General features: G+C 36.3%; 1 protein-coding gene across 5 annotated transcripts in view; it reads right to left on the reverse strand.

Moving 5' to 3' along the window:
- Positions 1-20,913, reverse strand: part of MAP4K3 (mitogen-activated protein kinase kinase kinase kinase 3) — a 184,293-nt gene that overhangs the window by 54,530 nt on the left and 108,850 nt on the right. Inside the window, exons 5-16 of one of the 5 annotated variants that reach the window (XM_040224684.1) lie at positions 20,737-20,792; positions 20,125-20,172; positions 17,706-17,748; positions 15,834-15,906; positions 13,005-13,136; positions 12,747-12,809; positions 12,578-12,659; positions 12,371-12,481; positions 7,625-7,703; positions 3,008-3,043; positions 1,510-1,568; positions 200-262 (exon numbers count right to left, since the gene is read on the reverse strand). In XM_040224684.1, coding sequence (XP_040080618.1) covers positions 200-262; positions 1,510-1,568; positions 3,008-3,043; positions 7,625-7,703; positions 12,371-12,481; positions 12,578-12,659; positions 12,747-12,809; positions 13,005-13,136; positions 15,834-15,906; positions 17,706-17,748; positions 20,125-20,172; positions 20,737-20,792 — 845 coding nt within the window. Of the gene's footprint in view, positions 1-199; positions 263-1,509; positions 1,569-3,007; positions 3,044-7,624; positions 7,704-12,370; positions 12,482-12,577; positions 12,660-12,746; positions 12,810-13,004; positions 13,137-15,833; positions 15,907-17,705; positions 17,749-20,124; positions 20,173-20,736; positions 20,793-20,913 lie in introns of those variants that run through there. The other 4 variants (XM_040224685.1, XM_040224686.1, XM_040224687.1 and 1 more) reach the window with 4 other exon arrangements.

The following is a 20,913-nucleotide window of genomic DNA, read 5'->3' on the forward strand; positions in this document are numbered from 1 at the left end:
TATCTTTGAGTAAATACGTTTACTTTGTAGAAAAAATTGCTATAATCCTTAATATATGGTAGGTTGCTTACTGGCAGGAATTTATAAAACAATGCTGAACTGATTCATTAAAACTGAACAAAATAGTTGATTAAAAAAACCCTAAAAACAATTAAGACTAAAACAATGCTGACAAAGAAAATCAGAAGATGAGAAATACCAGATTAGATCTTGCAGTGTAGTATATTTCTTCTGAACTGTCCAAAAAACCATCACTGTCGGGCTGTTCAGCAGAGACCAAAAATCCCAGGTTATTTACACTCAAACTAAAAGCCACAAATTCACAAAGGGAGACTTTCACAAGGGAATTAAGTAAGTCCTGCTAACATCATTTTATTAAGGTAAATGCAAAGTCAAATCCAATTAAGCAGCTTCTAAACAAGCAGCAGTGCAACAACTTTGCTATATAATACAGTTACTAAATTAGTACAGAACTTAAATACATGCAATGCTAACTTAAAAAGAGAAGCAGAAAATAACAACTGGCATTTATAAACATCATGATTTACCTTCTCCATCCTCTCTATAAAGGTCAGGCTGAAGTACTATAACATGATCACGTTAAGAATTTTTCTTTTAACATTCTTAACATGTTAAGAATTTTTCTTCCATGCTGGTATACTGAGAACCATTTGTATGCCATTAGTCAGGTGGATTAAAATAAGCATTAAATTTAAGAAGAAAGTTCCCACTTCAGTCCTGAGCATTCATTAAGTTACTTTCTTCTCATTATTAAGCAGGAAAGGGAAAAAAAAATGAAACATAAAATCTGGAACTTTGGTTAAGTAATTTCATTCAGATTGATTTTGTTTTTTAAGTCTCATTTTTTATTCCTCTGTAGACTATTAACATCTCAAATGTTTGCACAGCATTTTGCTTCCAAGATTACACTTAATATTTTATCATATATCTGGAAAGCAATATATAAAATATTAACAAAAAAGAATCATGAAAAGAACATTTTAGCAATCTTTAAATAAATGATATACTTAATCTGCTATGTACACCTAGTCTCTCCTGAATTTCAGTTACTCCAAGGAGACTGGATTCTGCCTTGATGTTTAGAAAAGTGGCTGACACTCTTAAAAAGTTGCCCATAAATTTAATGAGAAGAGATATTAATACTATCACTGGTCCAAAATTTTAAGACTGTAGCATTTATCCTAATAAATATATCTGCAAAAAGCCCCTCAAAAATTGCAAAGCAAAAAGGAAAAAGGAAAAAAAATCATTAAAAACATTTAAACAGAGAATGGTACAAAACTAAGTTTCTCCTAAAGTAATTTTGAAAATATTTAATCTCAGCAACACAGATTTATTTATTTTGAATTTTAGAATTACTTACCTTTTTATCTCCCCAAAGGCTTAGAAAATTTTACTAACTAGCTTTTGTAGTCAGTGCCAACAAATCAGAAAGACTGATTAAAACATTTATTTTCAGTGTTAAGATTCCAAGATTACACTACTTACAAGTTCATGATGTGGTTCTGTCTCCTTCCTTAAGGGTGGGTCAAATTTTACTTGGCCAACTAAAAAAGATAAAAAGTAAAGCTGTGATCTGTTTCAACATTCTTAATAATAATTTAAAAGGTTACTCCATAGCAAAACACACTTAATCCCACCATCTCCTACAGATTGATTAACACCCAAAGATTTAAATAAACAATCTGTTAGCTGAAGAAACCTAGGAAAGTCTAAGCTGTTAACCCAAAGATGATTAGCAAAATTATGTCAGGATCTAACTTGCTACTTCATTGTGACCCAGCATTAAATATAGACAATCTTAACTTAGGACTTTATAGACAGACCGCAATTCAGGCAGAGTATTTCTGAAAGCCAGCCTGCAAGGTGGTCTCTGATAAGTCCTGCCTCCTGACCTTCATAAACTTGTGTAGTCCCTTCCTACATCCTGGGGTGGCCTATGTGATGAGAGGACGATGGCACAGTGGTAGCATATCAGCTTCTGAGATAAGGCTTCTGTCCTGGGTGCTCTCTCTACTGGATCCCTGGGCTCTGAAGGAAGTCATGTTGAGCAGCACTACGGAGAGGCTACACTGCCAGGAAATGAAGTCTTGGGCTCACAATATGTGAGTAACCCTGGAAGCGAACTGCCACCCTAGTCGAGCCCCTGCTGACACTCTGACTGTAGCTTCATGACAGACCCTGACCTAGAACCACCCAGCCAAGCTGTCCTGGACCCCTGAATATGTATGAGATAATAAATGTTTATTGCTTTAAGTTGCTACATTTGGGGGGTAATTTGTTAAACAACAATAAATAACTAACACACTTCTACCGCGAAAGTATAACCTAAATATTAGAGCCGACACAAAGTGACTATACTACATTCACCTTTCCCCCTGCCATTCTAATTTAATGAATGATTCACTACCTTTATCTTTAATTTCTGTATCTCATTGTCATTATCTGCTTTTATAACCTGGTACAGCATTCAAGACCACAGAGATAAAAGCAGGGGCACAAATATGAAACATGAAGCAGCAAAACCAAGAGTCACAGAGTATTACAGCTCAACTAGTAAGAACTTGAGCCAAAACAACAATTCTCAATCAAGGCAGGGAAATGAGTGAGATTTCACGGCACACTCATTTTGTAACTGTTTTGATTTTAGCTTAGTATGTATGATTACTGTGAATGTTAATAACAATGAAAGGAGATCAAGAGATTTGAATATTTAGCAACAGGAAGCACAAGTAAAGAAAGTTGAGAAACAGCCCTACAAAATACACAGTTGTATGTGAAGTATGTATATGCTTTATAGCTGTTATGAACTAGGTATCAAATTCTGGCTCTTGGAGATAAGCAGGCTCTTCAATAATGGGTTCCTCAGGCCTGTTCACAAATGATCACACATCAAAGATTACAAAATAGTTTTTAGTAAGATATTAATACATGTATATACATACATACACAAATATATACACATACATATATATATGTATCTCACCTTGATAGAGGCCTACTGAACAACTCTCACCTACACCTGTCACCAAATAGCAAAATTACATCTCTAATAAAGTTACATGAGGACAGTTTCATGCATTATCTGCCTTGTCATCGTCACACATGAAATGCCTGTTTCCACTGGACCACTTAATTACTGAGCACAGGGGCACAGTGATGCTTTCTTTTTAAAAAATTTTATTTATTTTAATTGGAGGCTATTTACTTTACAATATTGTGGTGGTTTTTGCCATACATTGACATGAATCAGCCATGGGTGTACATGTGTTCCCCATCCTGAACCCCCCTCCCACCCCCCTCCCACCTCCCTCCCCATCCCATCCCTCAGGGTCATCCCAGTGCACCAGCCCTGAGCACCCTGTCTCATGCATCGAACCTGGACTGGTGATCTGTTGCACATATGATAATACACGTTTCAATGCTATTCTCTCAAATCATCCCACCCTCACCTTCTCTCAGAGTCCAAAAGGCTGTTCTTTACATCTGTGTCTCTTTTGCCGTCTTGCATATAGGGTCATCGTTACCATCTTTCTAAATTCCATACATATGCATTAATATACTGTATTGGTGTTTTCTGACTTACTTTACTCTGTATAATAGGCTCCAGTTTCATCCACCTCATTAGAACTGACTCAAATGCCTTCTTTTTAATAGCTGAGGAACATTCCATTGTGTATATATACCACAGCTTTCTTATCTATTCGTCTGCTGATGGACATCTAGGTTGCTTCCATGTCCTGGCTGTTATAAACAGTGCTGCAGTGAACACTGGGGTACACGTGTCTCTTTCAGTTCTGGTTTCCTCGGTGTGTATGCCCAGCAGTGGGATTGCTGGGTCATATGGCAGTTCTATTTCCAGTTTTTTAAGGAATCTCCACACTGTTCTCCATAGTGGCTGTACTAGTTTGCATTCCCACCAACAGCGTAAGAGGGTTCCCTTTTCTCCGCACCCTCTCCAGCATTTATTGCTTGTAAACTTGATAGCACCCATTCTGACCGGCGTGAGATGGTACCTCACTGTGGTTTTGATTTGCATTTCTCTGATAATGAGTGATGTTGAGCATCTTTTCATGTGTTTGTTAGCCATCTGTATGTCTTCTTTGGAGAAATGTCTGTTTGGTTCTTTGGCCCATTTTTTGATTGGGTCATTTATTATTCTGGAATTGAGCTGCAGGAGTTGCTTTTATATTTTTGAGATTAATTCTTGGTCAGTTGCTTTATTTGCTATTATTTTCTCCCATTCTGAAGGCTGTCTTTTCACCTTGCTTATAGTCTCCTTCATTGTGCAAAAGCTTTTAAGTTTAATTAGGTCCCACTTGTTTATTTTTGCTTTTATTTCCATTACTCTGGGAGGTGGGTCATAGAGGATCCTGTTGTGATTTATGTCAGAGAGTGTTTTGCCGATATTTTCCTCTAGGAGTTTTATAGTTTCTGGTCTTACATTTAGATCTTTAATCCATTTTGAGTTTATTTTTGTGTATGATGTTAGAAAGTGTTCTAGTTTCATTCTTTTACAAGTGGTTGACCAGTTTTCCCAGCACCAGTTGTTAAAGAGATAGTCTTTTCTCCATTGCATATTCTTGCCTCCTTTGTCAAAGATAAGGTGCATGGATTTAAGTGATGCTGTCTTAAGACTAACTTTCATAACAAGGACAGAACCCCAGCTGTCACAGGTATTCAACACCCTTATACTCTGTGGGAATGCATTCCCAGAAAGAGTCCCAAAGTTCCTCTGGAGATTCATTCTTCACACCTTACATTGGTATCACTCTTCTGTTCTCTCCAACTTCCCTAAAATTATGACAGTTTCTGCCACAGGACCTTCCAGCTTCTGTTCAAATAACTGCTGGACAATCACCCCAGGCTGCAGTGCTATTTATAATGTTCTTAATAATGCTGAAAATTCCTACTTATCTGTAACCATCTATTGGTCTTTATCTCTGTTTCTGCTACTATCTCCTTAAACATATGTCAAGTTACAAACCATAAATTTATGTTTTACTATCCAGATGAAAGGGCCTCCCTAGTGGCTCAGTGGTAAAGAATCTGCGTGTGACACAGGCGATCTGGGTTCAATCCCTGGGTTGGGAAGGTCCCTGGAAGAGAACATGGTAATCCACTCTAGTACTCTTGCTTAGAGAATCCCGTGGACAGAGGAGCCTGGTGGACTGCAATCCATAGGGTCACACAGAGTTGGACACAACTGCACTGACTAAGCAGCAGCATCCGGATGAAAACTCCCTCTTAGTTCTTTGAAACAGCTCTGACACGATCATTTGCTGACCCATCACTACTACTAGGGTCAAAACTGATCCTGCTATGGCAGACAAGAAGAGGCCCAGAATTCTTCTTCTCAAAGCAAGTCTTTGCTTACCATATTTAACTGAAGGCAGAGAAGACTTTCTAAAAGGGAAAAAGTAATAACTTTTCTGAAAGTGAGTCAGTTCTTACATATACTGCCTTAACACCATTTAGCTTAATAAACAGAAAACCTCAGTTACATGAAGAGACATCATGTAATTGTAAACAGAAAACAGTATTAAAGGAACAAAGATATACGACTACTAAAATAAGTTATTTTTCAAAGCCTGTCTTTATCGTCAATAGCATGACTGCCTATGCTTTATAACATCTCATATAAAATCATAAAACATCCTAAGAAAGCATGTATTAGAACATTGTATAAGATTTTAAAGGCTCAAATATCAAACCCACAAGTTGAAAGAAGTGGTGATTTTAATCCTGTTGCTACCTCAACATACTAGAGGGACATGACACCTTTCTTACTGGTAAATGGGGAGAAAATGTCCATCACATATCACCTGCTCCCACCAAAAACGGGGCATATCAGAATCTCAAAAAAACTAGCATAACAGTATTTAGCTAAATAGAATATATATGCATATGTAGTTAGGAGCTGATAATCACTGATGCAAACTACTAAAGAAGGACCCAGAGTTAACTGTACTTTGCAATAAAGGGCCTGACAATACAACTTAAGAATATAACTCGATAACATAATAGAAAATACTTCAGATTTTCAATAGTACTGAACACATAAGGTTTTCTGAATCAACTACAAAGGCATCTCTAATCACTTTTTGTATTATTAAAGAAATGACAAAGACATATTGTAACTACTTTCACATATTAAAAAATAATGGAGGACTTCTCTGGTGGTCCAATAGTTAAGAATCCACCTGTCATACAGAAGATATGCGTTCGACCCCTGGCCTGGAAAGATTCCACATGCCACCGAGCTACTAAGTCCTTGCACCACAACTACTGAGCCCTCATGCCCTAGAACCCATGCTCTGCAACAAGAGAAGGTACCGCAACGAGATGCCCATGTACTACAACTGGAGTAGCCCCCACTTGCCACCAACCAGAGAAACCCCACACATAGCAACAAAGACCCAGCACAGTCAAAAATAAAATAAATGAATTTTTTAAAGTTTAAAAAATAATGGGGGACTTTCCTGGTGGTCCAGTGGTTGAGAATCCACTTTGCAATGAAGGGGACGTGGGTTCCATCCCTGGTCCGGGAAGATCCCACATGCTGTGGGTCAACTAAGCCCGCATGCCACAACAGAGACCCAGCAGAGCCAAAGTAAAATAATAATAATAAATAAAATAAAATAATAGGCTTTTTTTTCAAATGGGGAATACCTGCATGCTAAGTTTGTCATTTTTAAAAAAACACTTTTGAGGAGAAATTAGCAAATTTAAACCACGTGGCTTTAGTGGGAGCTATAAAGGTAATTTAACATGGTCACAAAACTGCCTATAGGCAAAGTATAAATCCCAGTCCTGGGCTTTTTGCCAAGTAGATTGTGCTTATCTTTCAAGAATTTCCATCTTATATGAGCATTTCTAGGTAGCACCAGCACCAAAATCTGCCAAGAACTTAATACACAGTGTAAGATCCAGCCACCATTCCAAAGGAAGGTTCACAAAGGACTTCCAGGGAGAAGGTCACACAGGTGTGCCGAGGTGGTTTCTGTGGAGCCAAAGACCTCTGGCCCGGAAGCCGAGAGATCTTGGGCTTGTTATTAATCAGTTGTATGACTCCACCCCACAGGCAGATCTATTCATCTTTGCATTTCTTTTTTATTTGTTATTAAATAGTGATAGTGTCTGTCCCTACTTGCCTTACTTAGCTTTTAAGTATCCAGTCCTCTCCTCTTCTGGGCCATCAGCTTCTATGTAACCTGGGAGCTTGTCAGAAGCAGAGAACTTCAGATTTCACCTCACAACTACTGAATCAGAAAGGGCATTTTAGCAAGCTCTCTAGGCAAGTGCTACTAACAAGCAAGTTTAGGTAGCACTGCCTTGATTCCTTCTATCCTGCCTACTCCAGGAATTTTATTCCTCTTCCCAAACAATAACAACATAAATACACATCCCCAGCCACTGCCAGAAAGCTCTCAGGAGCAAGAAAACAAAATTCTTACTGCCTTAATTAAACTCTACCTTTCAAAGCATCTAAGACATAAAAACTATTTGGAAGAAAATGGAGCAAAAATAATGGCAACTAAATTACAACTTGAACTCTTATTTTTCATTGTTAAATTACAAACTCTATACAATGTATACTTACAGTTTATCTCTGAGCGTGTTTTTTCCTCTCTCACATTTCTACTCGTTGAGTGAATCCTATGTGGGACAGCAACAAGAGGCTAGGAAAGAACAAAGTCAAGGACAAGTCACTGTCTTGTCCACAGAATTACTCACATATGAAAGAAAGCTCTCACTTTACATAAAAATGGGAACAAAATACAACTTTATTATTAGTATTTTAAAATGGCAACCACAAACTGAAAACTCTTTTCTCTTCAAATTGGGAGCTTAAGATTAGGGATAAACATTATCCACAGCAGGTTCCCAATAAGTTTTCTTATGAAACTGTTAGTTGCTCAGCTGTATGCAACTCTTTGTGGTCCCATGGACTGTAGCCTGTCAGGCTCCTCTGTCCATGGGATTCTATAGGCAAGAAAACTGGAGTGGATAGCCATCCTCTTCTCCAGGTGATCTTCCCAACCCAGGGATTGAACTCAGGTCTCACTCACTGCAGGCATATTCTTATAAGTGAATATAGGAGTGTTCTTATAAGTTGAACATAAGTAAATATTCAAAAATGAATATTTTGACAACACAATAGGTGTTGAAAAGCTGCAGTAAGCTTTCTCTGTTTCAGAGGAGAAAACTGTAATTAAAAAAAAAATCTGCCTCAACTTCTTATATCAAGGATAAAATAAATGAAATGAAATAATGCTAAAGGCATTAATGATTTATGGTCTTCTTACCTATTAAACACAACATCTCCCCCACCTTAATCTTAATGTTTTTTTCTTGTGGAAGCAGCACTTTATTTTCTTTCCTTTTACTTTATTAAGATCTCTCTATGTGTACTGACATATTCAGAAAGAGGTATCCTGGGGGAAGCGGAAGTGGGGGTGAGTTCTTCTTGCTGTTAATACTAACACATGGACATTCTCCAATCTTTATGGACTAAAATGTCTCTATTTGAAAGGCTTCTGTAATTTCACTCTATATACCCTATGCCAGCATCTACTTCACGTACCAAGTAGCTTTTTCTCCCTGTGTGTGAAACATTATCTTTGAAGTTATTAGCTGTGAAGAAGATACACTCTTACATCTATCTTTTTGGAAAATGTAAACACTTGAGCTCGAATTCTTAAGACTCTATAAGGCAAATCAAGAACAGGACCCAAGTTAACTATTCTCAGTGTAGACATCTCTCAGGAAATAAAGATACATGAATCTGAGAGACCCAAATATTAAAACACCAGTGGGTAATAAAACAGAAGCAAAAATAACTTTAAAAAGTAAGTATTTAAACTTCAAACATACACAGTGAGTTGTAGTTTACAAAGTGCTTTCATATACCTCAGCCCATTCTGTTCTCAAACTTGTGAAACAAATCTTTATCTTCATTTTATAGATGAGGACATTCAGCTAGTTAGCTACAGAATGAGAAAAACCCTGGACTTTTGATAACAGTATTTGGAACAAAAACAAGCAAAAATAGGTATCACGTTAGATTAGTAATACATATTGCTGTTACCAGTGAACATGGATGAAAGCTGCCCTTTTTTTCTATGAGAATCATTTTACTTTCCCAGCTTCAAAGGTATAAAGTTATTAAATCTTACAATGTTGTGCCTGGTAAATGGGTTAACATATGGAAGAAAATACTATCAAGTAAAAACCAGAATCACAATTACTTCAACATGCAGTACTTCTAAAATAGAAATTACACGGAAACCCTAAAGGAAAAGTGGACTTTCTTCCACTATGAATAATGTATAATAAATTAAAGGAAAACTAAAGACTAAAGTAGAACTAGTACACGTGCTAAATATTTTCAAGAGAACTCAGTTTCCACAATATATATATATAGTATCAGCAACTGCTGAAATACTAAGCACATTCAAATACTTAGCAATTACAAATCATTATAATCAGACTGTTTGATATTACCTTTTATGCATAACATATACTGTAGTATATATGTATAAATTATAAATTTCTCTGGGGAAAGTATGATCAAAAACAAAAATAAAAAGATCTTAAACTGTGGTCAAAAGAAAAGCTACCCCCATCCTTAACCTATGATTATAATACCAATAACACAGTCTTGATAAGGAGAAAATTTCTTTCTCTGCCATATGAGAAAATTTCAGAAGAGTCTTTATTCTACAGCTTGCTTCTACATTTGGTTTATTATTTCTCCTCTTTAAACACATTTTAAAGGACTTTATAATCCAGCACAAATAAATAGGATGAAGTGAGAGACAACAGCGCAGCATCTAATGTGCTGAAAGAGTACAGGCGGTCCATGTCCTGAATCTTGATACGCATGAATTTCAGTTACTAGAATATAGTTAAATTATACTAGTCCTCTATAACATGGTTCAAACTTTAGTCACCAATATATCAATTGTATATTATGAATTATTAATTATATGTTATTCAGTATATTAGTATCTTATCAACATTCAGTATGCTGCTAAGTCTGCTAAGTCGCTTCAGTCGTGTCTGACTCTGTGCGACACCATAGACGGCAGCCCACCAGGCTCCCCCGTCCCTGGGAGTCTCCAGGCAAGAACACTGGAGTGGGTTGCCATTTCCTTCTCCAGTGCATGAAAGTGAAAAGTGAAAGTGAAGTCGCTCAGTCGTGTTCAACTCTCAGTGTCCCATGGACTGCAGCCCACCAGGCTCCCCAGTCCCTGGGATTCTCCAGGCAAGAGGCCTGGAGTGGGGTGCCACTGCCTTCTCCAACATTCAGTATATTGACTGTAATTGCATAAGATAGAAACTTCACTGTGAACTCTTCAGTCCACAGATGACTATAGACTTGTGTGTGCGTGTTAGTCACAGTCGTGTCCAACTCTTTGTGACTCCATGGACTGTAGCCCACCAGGGTCTCTATACATGGGATTCTCCAGGCAAGAATACTCGAGTGGGTTGCCATTCCCTTCTCCAGGGGATCGCTCCTCCTGACTCAGAGACTGAACCTGGGCCTCACGCATTGCAAGCAGACTACTTACTGGCTGAGCCACCAGGCAAGACGATTTATAGTCTATTTATAACAACAGAAATAGAAAGTGACCACTCTGGATTAATGCTGGAAATGAAATTACGAGATAAAACAGACGACAGTGAGAATGCTGACACTGCTGCTGTTCAGGAGACTGCAGACAGACAGCCATGGTAACTTGGTGAGGATGGTAACGTGTAACTTGGTGAGGATGGACCTGACACAAGCGAAGAAAGAAGTTCTGGTAAAAAGGATGAAGACACCCTAGAAGAAGGGGCACTAGCAAAAAACTTCACATCACAGGAACAGTGAGATCATTTCATACCCTGAAAGTTCAAAGGATAAAATGCTAGAGGCGCTCTGAACGTAGGAAAATGACATTCACCAAAGCATAAAAATACCTGCTCTGTGTCATGAAGTTAAATGGCAAGGAGAAGGCAGACACTGTGCAGTCTACTCAATAAACAGACTACTTGATAGTGAAATAATCCACCAAAGTGGTTTTGTTATTTAAACAAAGAAAGGAAACAATTCTCATAGGTTCTAATATATCACAGTGTACTAAATATTAGTTTTACTGTTTTTCACTTCTCTATACATTTAAAACTGACAATAAGAGAGATTTTAATCTTCTGACAAAAATTTTTTAAGATCACAAAACAATTATAATTGTCCTTATGGACAATTTAGATTGCTTTGCAGGATTTCAGCTCACTTGATCATTTTTACAGTCCTTTACTACCATCCAAATCAAGGCAACACCTATATATTAAATTAAAGAAGAATTTATAAAGCGAAAGACCAAAACCCAATTTCTCCCTAGTATAAAGTCAATATTTAATAATTTTTAAGTTTTTAAAATTTCCAAATGCCTTTCCAGACCTTTAAACAAAAGGACAGTGGCTTATCTACAGTTGTATAAATATAAGTTAGAACAGTGGTGAATTGATAGAAAGGTTCTCTGACCTAAGATAAGCTGAGACCATCTTTCTGACCACCAAGAGCCATAGTTTCTTCACTATCATCACTGAAATTTACACCATTTTAAGTACCTTCTAAAAGCCAGTCAAGTTCAAGACTATCCACCTCAGCCTCATATTCAGTAACAGAATCCTGACATGTAACATATATGAGTTGATCTTTGGTGTCACAATTATTAGCTGAGTTAGGAATGTTAAATATGCAAACCAAAGCGAAAGCTTCCTTTTATATCTATTCTCCCATCACACTAGGGTTGATTAATTCTCTGATTACACTGGATACACATAGCAGACAATTAGGGTATTAGTCACCAACAAAGTCAACCCTATACTTTCCACTAACCACTAATAACTCATGAAGTACTGTACATGGATTCTTTTTGAGAAGAAAACAGAACAGAAATTTTGTGTATATTCTAACATCTTATATAGGTGGTTCCCATTTGTGTTCTCTTTTACAATGGGTTATTTATTTGGCAACTTCATCTAAAATGACTACTTTAAAATAACTAGAGTAATTTCAAGAAGTGGATTAGATGATCCTGCCTTTACTATTGGACTTCCCTGCCTGCAATGCACCCTTTACCTTTAATCTTTTCAGAAAATAGTCTTCTAAAGTAGTCAACAGAAAAAACTCAGCTCATGACTTCTCTAGGATAGGCAAAATCAAGGGGTATTTCTTCCCTCAAGAGTTTATTTAAATTAGACCCAGACCTTAAGCAAACTGATTCCGAGATGTATATACTTATATACACATACATTACATATACCACTTCGTAAAAACAGTAAAAACCGTTCCTACCTCAGGATCATCATCATCAAAATCATGGTAAGTGGAATGATCTGGATTATTCACTTTATCCAACAGTTCAATTGCCAAAGACCGTGTCAAAGGCTGTGTGACAAATGGGTGCTGTAAAAATAAAACAACATAGTACTTATTAGAAGTCTTGATTAAGTGACATCTTACCTTTTGAAAAAAAGACATTTTTCAGGGCAAAAATAATACCTGCAGTAACTTTTCAGCAGTAGGTCTTTTCTTTGGATTTTTGGTAAGTGCCATTTTCACAAAATGATGAAAACTATTTGACCTAAGAAATTTTGAAAATCAGATTTTAAAATTTCAATTCTGTTTTTTGCTCATGACTGTAAAAAGTAAATAGCACAAAAATACTTACCACTTCATCTTATCCTTTAGTTTAGGAGGCTGAAAATTGCTTTTTGTCATTAGAAATAATGCTCTGAAAAATCAACAATCATTACACAGCATTTTAAGACTGCATACTTTAGTATAAAACATTAATTCTACTATTACTATTCCCAAATAAGGTGAAGCAAAACTAAGAATGCTCTTTGGTCATGACATGAGAAACAGCACTGGGAGGGGGATGGGACCTTAATTTAAGCACAGCATTCTTCAGGTACGATACACTGACCTCATCGGGTGTAAATCAAACATGGGAGGCTGCAGCTCAGCAAGTTCTATGGCAGTGATCCCCACCGCCCAGAGATCACACAGCTGATTGTACCCTCCTTTCCTCTCAACAGCTGCGACTTCTGGAGCCATCCTGAAGGAAATATTCCAGAAAAGAAAAAAACTGTTTACTGTATTTTAATCTTCTTATTCCCACCAGACACATGGAACCATCACTGTGTAAGCTGAGGCCTACTTACACCTTGACATCTGAAAAATAAGTATGTAGTACTTAAGGTGGCTCGTATTTCCCAAGATTGCGACATCTCATAAGATGAGATCGCAACATCTCGTAAGACCCTCCCTATCCCAAGCCCCTACTGCTTTCTCATCTGTTACTTTGCTAAGTTAGCTATTTAGTATAAAGGTTTATAACAATTTACAAATGTAATACAGCAATATGTACTAAATTTGTCCAAACCCCAATCTTTCCTCTGTATATGCGAAATTCTATAGAGAAATAACATACTGTAAAAAATAATTTATCATTTTTAGCTCTTCCTTTTTACATCAATAACTGTCATCTGGTCTCTGACTGTTTTCACTTGACCAAAACTATTTACCAGGGCACCAAGAATCTTGATTTAGTACTTGACTAGTATTTAGTATAAACTTGGTACGTAGAAAGTTATAAAAATGAGTGTCTGCTTTTTTTAAAGAAATGTATTTACTAAGAGGAAAGTTACCTAAATTCAGTAAATTTTTTGTTTCTTTCAACTTTACTGTAGCCTTATTCTATCTCTATAAATCTATATTTTATTAAATACGCTGATTTTCAAATAAAAAAAATTTCAAATCCTAAGCAGTAGTTCTGACAATAACTACATGAGATAAACACTTCAACTCTTACATATTAAAAGTGTGATTTTTAAAAAAAAGTATGATTTAACTAGGCAGCCTTACAAGAATGTTTATTTTCCCAGTATTATTTCAGGAAAGTCAAGCAAGTCAGTCCAGTTAACAAACAAGCAATAAACTCCTAATTTTCTAAACCCTTGATCTTAAGATGGTTTTTAACTTTAAAGTAGCTCTTATGACTGCACAGTATCATAAGAAAAGTGAATTTTTAAGGATGACGGTTGTAACTTTATTGATAGCTGTGGAGATGCCCTATAGAGGATGAAGGTGCCCACAGGCAGCACCTTAACGAGCTCACAGGTGACGCTCCCTCTTCCTCTACAAAAATATGAGTGGCAGATTCCACCCTGTGCACTTCTACGCCTGCCAATTAGGTTGCATCCTTACCACAGCCAACTGAGTCATCTGTGAACCTGTTTGTTACATTTGTTACTATGAATATGTAATTTAATTAAATATTACAGAAACTAATTTATTATGAAGGTAAAAAGAATAAGTTGTCATGAAAACGAAAATGTATGCTTTAGAAAAGATTCTTGAAAACAAGTTTCTAAAGACGAAAAACCAAAAAAATCTGGCAAACCAGGTTAAGAACAGGACAGCTATAAGAGATTAGGAAGGCTACAGACTGTATGATTCCATTTGCATGACACTGGGGGGAAAGGCAAAACTATAAAGACAAAAATCAGATCAGATGCTGCCAGAGGCTAGAGATAGGCAAAAATAATTTATGAAAAGGTGACAAAAGGAAACTTTCCTGGGTGATGGAAACCTATGTTTTACAGTGATTATGGTGGCATTTTTCACAACCACAGACTTTCATTTATACCTCAACAAACCTGACCGGCTAGGCTCTCACTAGACTTTAGAGAAACACAAACTAAAAAACATGGTTCATTTGCATGCATCTAACTAGTTATCTGCACAAAGAAAAGGCCTTGATCCTATATCAGAAGACTGTCCCCTGCCAAAAGTACACTCACCTTAAATTGAAATAAAATGTTTAAGGTACATGTGTAGTGTATTAATTTTGAGATCTGCCAAAATCACAGACTTTTTTTGATTAACTGAAATGACTGCCAACCTTGGTGACAGTGAATGAGAGATTCCGTAAATATTATACATCCCTAGAGTTTAGGTGGGAAAGACATGACATGAGAGAGAGAGTTGAAGAGTCAGAGGAGAATCATGTTAGATTCTGGAGACTGAATGAGAGCTCCTCCAGATGTTTAAAATCAAACTGAGGAGACAGAGTTCCTAAAAAGAGCTGTAACAGATAACTCTTTAATCTCTTATTCCTCTCGGAAATCAACCCCAAATAATGGTAACAAAAAGAGAAATTTAAACATACCGTCTTTGAAAAATCTAGAAGATATATTTGGACAGAAGTCAAATAACAGTAAATGATGTGGCAAATAGGAGGAAGGACAAATCTAAGAGCGTGTGGAGGAAAAGACCAATGAGCAAGCCAAGAATCCCAGAAATAAGTAAAATTTAATGTAAGCCAATTATCACTTTATTGATGACTAGGTTCCTTCCAAATAGTTGGTTCAAAAACTTTTGAGCAAGAGAATACTGTGAATAATAAAATGTTGAAAAATGCGTCAGAATACGGGCTGATCTATGAAAATATACGTAATATGTGTAGGACCAAGAGTTGAGGGTTTGGGGGGACAAAACTGGAACTATCAGGTTTGTATCAGGTTTTCTAAAAGCCACATCAATCTTTAATGCCTTTTCCACTTAGTGAAAAATAACATGGTAGAATATTCAATGATTATGTAATTCATCCACAGTGTATATGCCTAAATTACCTGGCCTGTTGATGACCTCCTTAATCTGTTTTAGACCATGCAGTCTATTTTTAAATAAACACTGCATACAATAATGATAGAAGAACAGAAAGTTAAATTATCAGTCAAAATAAAATTACCAATATGGTGTACCAATGAAAGACTTCCGTTTGGCAATCGTAGCTGTTATCTGAGCAGACACCCCAAAATCAGCTATTAAAAAAAAAGAGAGAAACATTTAGAAAATAAAATTGAAAGTAAAATGAAAAAATTTCAATAATTATTTTAATTAATTTCATAGAAATGAGACATTCTCAAACATCACTCTAAAATCTTTAATTTAAGTGGACTAGCATTAAAATCCTATCAGTCCATTCTAAAGGAGATCAGTCCTGGGATTTCTTTGGAAGGAATGATGCTAAAGCTGAAACTCCAGTACTTTGGCCACCTCATGCGAAGAGTTGACTCATTGGAAAAGACTTTGATGCTGGGAGGGATTGGGGGCAGGAGGAGAAGGGGACGACAGAGGATGAGATGGCTGGATGGCATCACGGATTCGATGGACGTGAGTCTGAGTGAACTCCGGGAGTTGGTGATGGACAGGGAGGCCTGGCATGCTGCAATTCATGGGGTCGCAAAGAGTCAGACATGACTGAGCGACTGAACTGAACTGAGCATTAAAATATCACAAAATATGGTGCATGATAGCCTTGTGGATTCCCATACATCCCCACGTGAATCAAACGACAACAAAAGTCAAGATCAATAATTTTGATGAAGAAACAACTGAGAGATTTTAACCTGACAGACTTAATGTTATAATTTCTAATTCCCAGGACCTGAAATTCAAGGAAAGTCGCTGGAAGGGACCTTAAGTAGGAATTCCATTCATTTCCTGCCATACACATTACAGCTGACATTAAAAAAAAAAAAAAAAAAAAAAAAAAACTCTACTGGCAAATCTACCATGAAATGACATTGAAACAGACTTTTTCTAAAAATCCTACCTTGGCAATACATTCTAATACCAATGTCAATCACTATCAAGAAATTTATCTTTGTGTCAGTTTATTTTTATGTTGCTATTTAAGTATGTTGAATTCTGTATATTCTAGTTTTTTAATGAATGATTTATAAATCTTTACAAACTAAGATATATATAGGTCTCTAAGGCACATAATATTGACACAAAACATTAAATTGCAGATGGAAACTGTTCACTAAGCCATCAATAGTTAGATAGCTGCTTTTCTCATATATAGAGGTGACTTAGGAAATTTTTTTATGCAAATTATTGTACTTTTAAATTTGCTTAGTCCTATTATAGGCTATAGATCAAAATAGTTTTATCTTATTTTTAGAAAATAAATATTTGAATTTTGATTTTATAGTGGCATGTAGTTCAAAATAATTGTTTCAAACCTAAAAGACACAATTTTATAAAGTTACTATGTTGTACATGTTTTCTATCTTAAACTTTCAAATTAAGTTATAATTTAGGTTTTGAACTGCTTTAATTATAAGGTGACAACCAAAAGTTACAAAATAAGCGCCCATTTAGCATCTAAATCGCATTCTTATGTAAGTTAATACTGAGTTTTATTTTAAAAGCTTATGTAAGTAGGTAGGATTTTTGGCATTTTGATTTTTTGATTTTGTCTGTTTGCCTTGTTTTTGGTTACAGGGGATATTTTGTACAGATTTCTTACTAGGAGTCCCATTCCTTTAGGGTTAGAGGTCAAAGAAATTTCAGGGTATATTATTTCACTATTCATTATATCATCAATCATTATTTATAACAAATCTGTCATATGTGAAGGACAAATATGATTCCCATTTAAGAGAAGAGGAAACAGATACAGAGAGATTATATATGTTATGTCCTGCAATGAAATGTCTACCTAAAAATATACAGACACTGCTGAAAGGGGAAACCTAGTCCTACAGAGTAAAACAAACTTACTATGCTTTGAAATAAATTTGTGTAAGTGATAAAACTCAAATTTACTTACCTAATTTTACATGACCATTATCCGTTAATAGAATGTTAGCTCCCTTCAAAGTGAGAACATTTTAGTTAAAGTAGGAAACATTTTATCAGACCCCACATATAATACATTAAACATACACATTTAAAGTAACAAATGGCAGCCTCAGACCTAGAAATACTTATGATTTAAAGTATGCCCAATTAACATGTTAAATAGAAATACTGCCTCTATAGGCTGCACCCCCCTCCTCCTTGGGCAACTTTTAAAGGAGAAAGCAAAAGTAAGCAGCCTCTATGGTTCAGGATGCAATCAATTACATAAGAGTAAGTTTGGGGAAAAAAATATCAGGAAATCCCTCCCCACCCCAAAGAGGAAGAAATAACCAAAATCTGTGCCCCCTGATATTACTGCAGCTCTAAGGAGAAATGGGAGAGATGAGGAAAAGGAAAAAAACACTAGAGTAGCGATTTCAACTTGAATTAGGCCCTAGCTATCTAGACTCTTGCAGCGTCTTCGATTTGTTCTCTCCAGATTATTATTTTTTAATTACAGTTTATATCATGTCACCTGTGGTTATGATGCTTCCTTCCTTCCATCCATCCATCCATCTACACACCCATTTATCCCTCTCTCCCTGAGAGACTACCAGCAACCAGACGCTATTTTAAGCTCTGGGGTTATAGTAACAAAAAAGTTACAGCTCTCATGGAGCTTACATCCAAATAAGAGAGAAAGAAAATCTAAAAATGAACACACACGAATGAATGAATGAATGAACCAACAAATGGTTCGAAGACCGATACAGGTAAGTGCTCTGAAGATAAAGTTGGAAGAAAAGTCCTCGCTAAGGCAGTGATAATTACACAGAGATTCAGATGAAGAGAGGGTAACAGTCATGCTAAAATCTAGAGCATTCCAGTAATAGCAAATAGAAAGTCCTGGGACCAGAATGACCTTGACATGTTCCAGGAACTGCAAGTTTAGTGCGGCTAGAACAGAACGAATAAAGCAAAGAGACGTGTGAAATAAGGTCAGAGAGGAAAGCAGGGGCCAGATCATGCATAACTTTAATGGCCACGTTAAAAAGTCTGAATATATAGAGAGTATCATGGGAAGCCAGTGGTAGTTTATAAGCAGAAGGGTGACAAGATCTGAGTTAAAAAGGTCACTTCGGTTGTGAGGTAGAGAACTGCTTGTAGGACCACTCGAGAATGGGAGCAGGAAGACCAGTTAGAAGGCTATTCCATAAGCGGCTTCGACAGGGGAGAAACAGTGGCAATGGCCGGAACCTAGCTGATAGGCCCCAACTCTGGAGTCTAGCTCACAAGCTTTTGCATAATGGAGCACCAACCTCCTGGCCAACCCCACCCCTTAACACTCTCCTACATTTTCTTCTCTTCAACCTGTAAGATGTGGACTTTACGATCCCTAAAATGACCCCAAAATTCTGATCTCTGTATCTTGGCCCACACTGTTCCCTCTGCTTAGAAAGCATTCCAACCTCCATTTCCAACAACGATCTTTCACTTCTTCCGAATCACTGAAGTGCCAACGACAGAATCTCTCTTGATCCACTTATCTTCTTAGGGTCCCTGCTACCTTTGAATCCAAGGCTCTTCTCTTATGTCTTTTAACTGGCTTATGAACCATACTTAAAGCAGAGGATCTCAGCAGGTGATCTGAGTCCACTGAAATTTCATGCACAATTTGAAGGCATGTGCATAAGGGCATTTTCTGAGGAGAGAGTCCATGGCTTTCATCAGAGACTCAAAGAATACAGGATCCACCCCTCCCCCTCAAAAGGCTAGAACCTTTCTGTTAGAGAAAACCTCGGGAAACAAAAGGGGGAATGAAAAAGCAGGAGGTAAGGTAGATGAGGAAGAAGAAAGGAGATGTCAGTTATCTTTGGAAATAACCTGAGTCCTACCATAGGGGTGTTTTACCAAGCATGTCTGGCACACCTGCTCTCCCCTGCCAGTTAAAGACTAGCCGGAAAGGTCAAGGTTTAATTTATCCATCTTGATACATAATTAAAGACAGTTCCTTAAGACTGCCAAAATTTACTAAACATCTTACAGAAGAAAACCTGAACAAACATTTTGGCCAACCAGAAACTTACTAAAGACCGTAAATTAGTGGAAGTTATGGATCTAATTTACATTTTATAAATAAATAACTACAAACAAGATAAAATGTGTTATTAAAACATGAATCCACAATTGTACTCTTTAAAAGGTGTGAATTTGATGGTATGTAAACTGTATCTCAATAGAGCTGCTACAGAAAAAATAATGAAAATCTTCCAAGTATCACTCAACTTTATTATAGTAACATATTAAGATAACAAATTCATCAAATAGAATAACTGAGACAATTTTGCTCAGTTTGATCAGAATATTTTAAGAAGAAGAGGGCCATTAAGTAAACATATGATATATACCTTTATATCTCTGTGCATTTTTCCTTTACTGTGAAGATAATATAATCCCTGGAGTTTCAAAAAAAAAAAAAAAAGGCAGAAACAGTAATAAGACTTTACTACAAAAAACACTCTAGGATTTAAAGTGGTTACCTGAGTAGTAGTCTCTCTTACTTAATTACTCATCACAGAAAGCTCTAGGGACAATCACTTTATTTTACTGGAATATCCAAAAAGATAAAAGAATCAAGAAAATGAAAGAGGCAGAGCTCACTCTAAACTGCTAATTTTCCTAAGACAAATAATTTTTACTAAACTCTGCTCAGTTTGAAATAACATTTAAAAAATAAATATCCAATTAGTATCAAAATGAGTTTCAATTCCATAAGAGCGTTTAATTTTCAAGACTTTCTTTGGTACTAAGAGATATATAAAAGTAAATAAGTAAATCCAATTTTACGAGGTATATTATCATACTAAAGCTTTAAATAGTTTATTTGCAAATATAATTTGCAAATTCAAGAATTTTCCAAATTGGAATATTTAATCCTTATTCTACTTAACAGCTTATACACAATAATCAAACATGTAGTTTAATAAAGAACATTACTTTTCAATTAGCATTGAATTTACCTGTAGTGTTTCTCTGCTAACATACGCTATTTGCAGTTCTGAGAGAGGTCCCGTTACTATAAGAGGAGAAAATTAATGTTAATAAAATTACTTGAAGTGTGTTTTTTCAATAAAAGACAAAGTTGTAAAAGTTCCACTAAGCAACAGACTTAATACTTTAAAGTCTACTAAAATGTA

Source organism: Oryx dammah, unplaced genomic scaffold, assembly GCF_014754425.2.
Source record: "Oryx dammah isolate SB20612 unplaced genomic scaffold, SCBI_Odam_1.1 HiC_scaffold_25, whole genome shotgun sequence".
NCBI classification, from domain to species: domain Eukaryota; kingdom Metazoa; phylum Chordata; class Mammalia; order Artiodactyla; family Bovidae; genus Oryx; species Oryx dammah.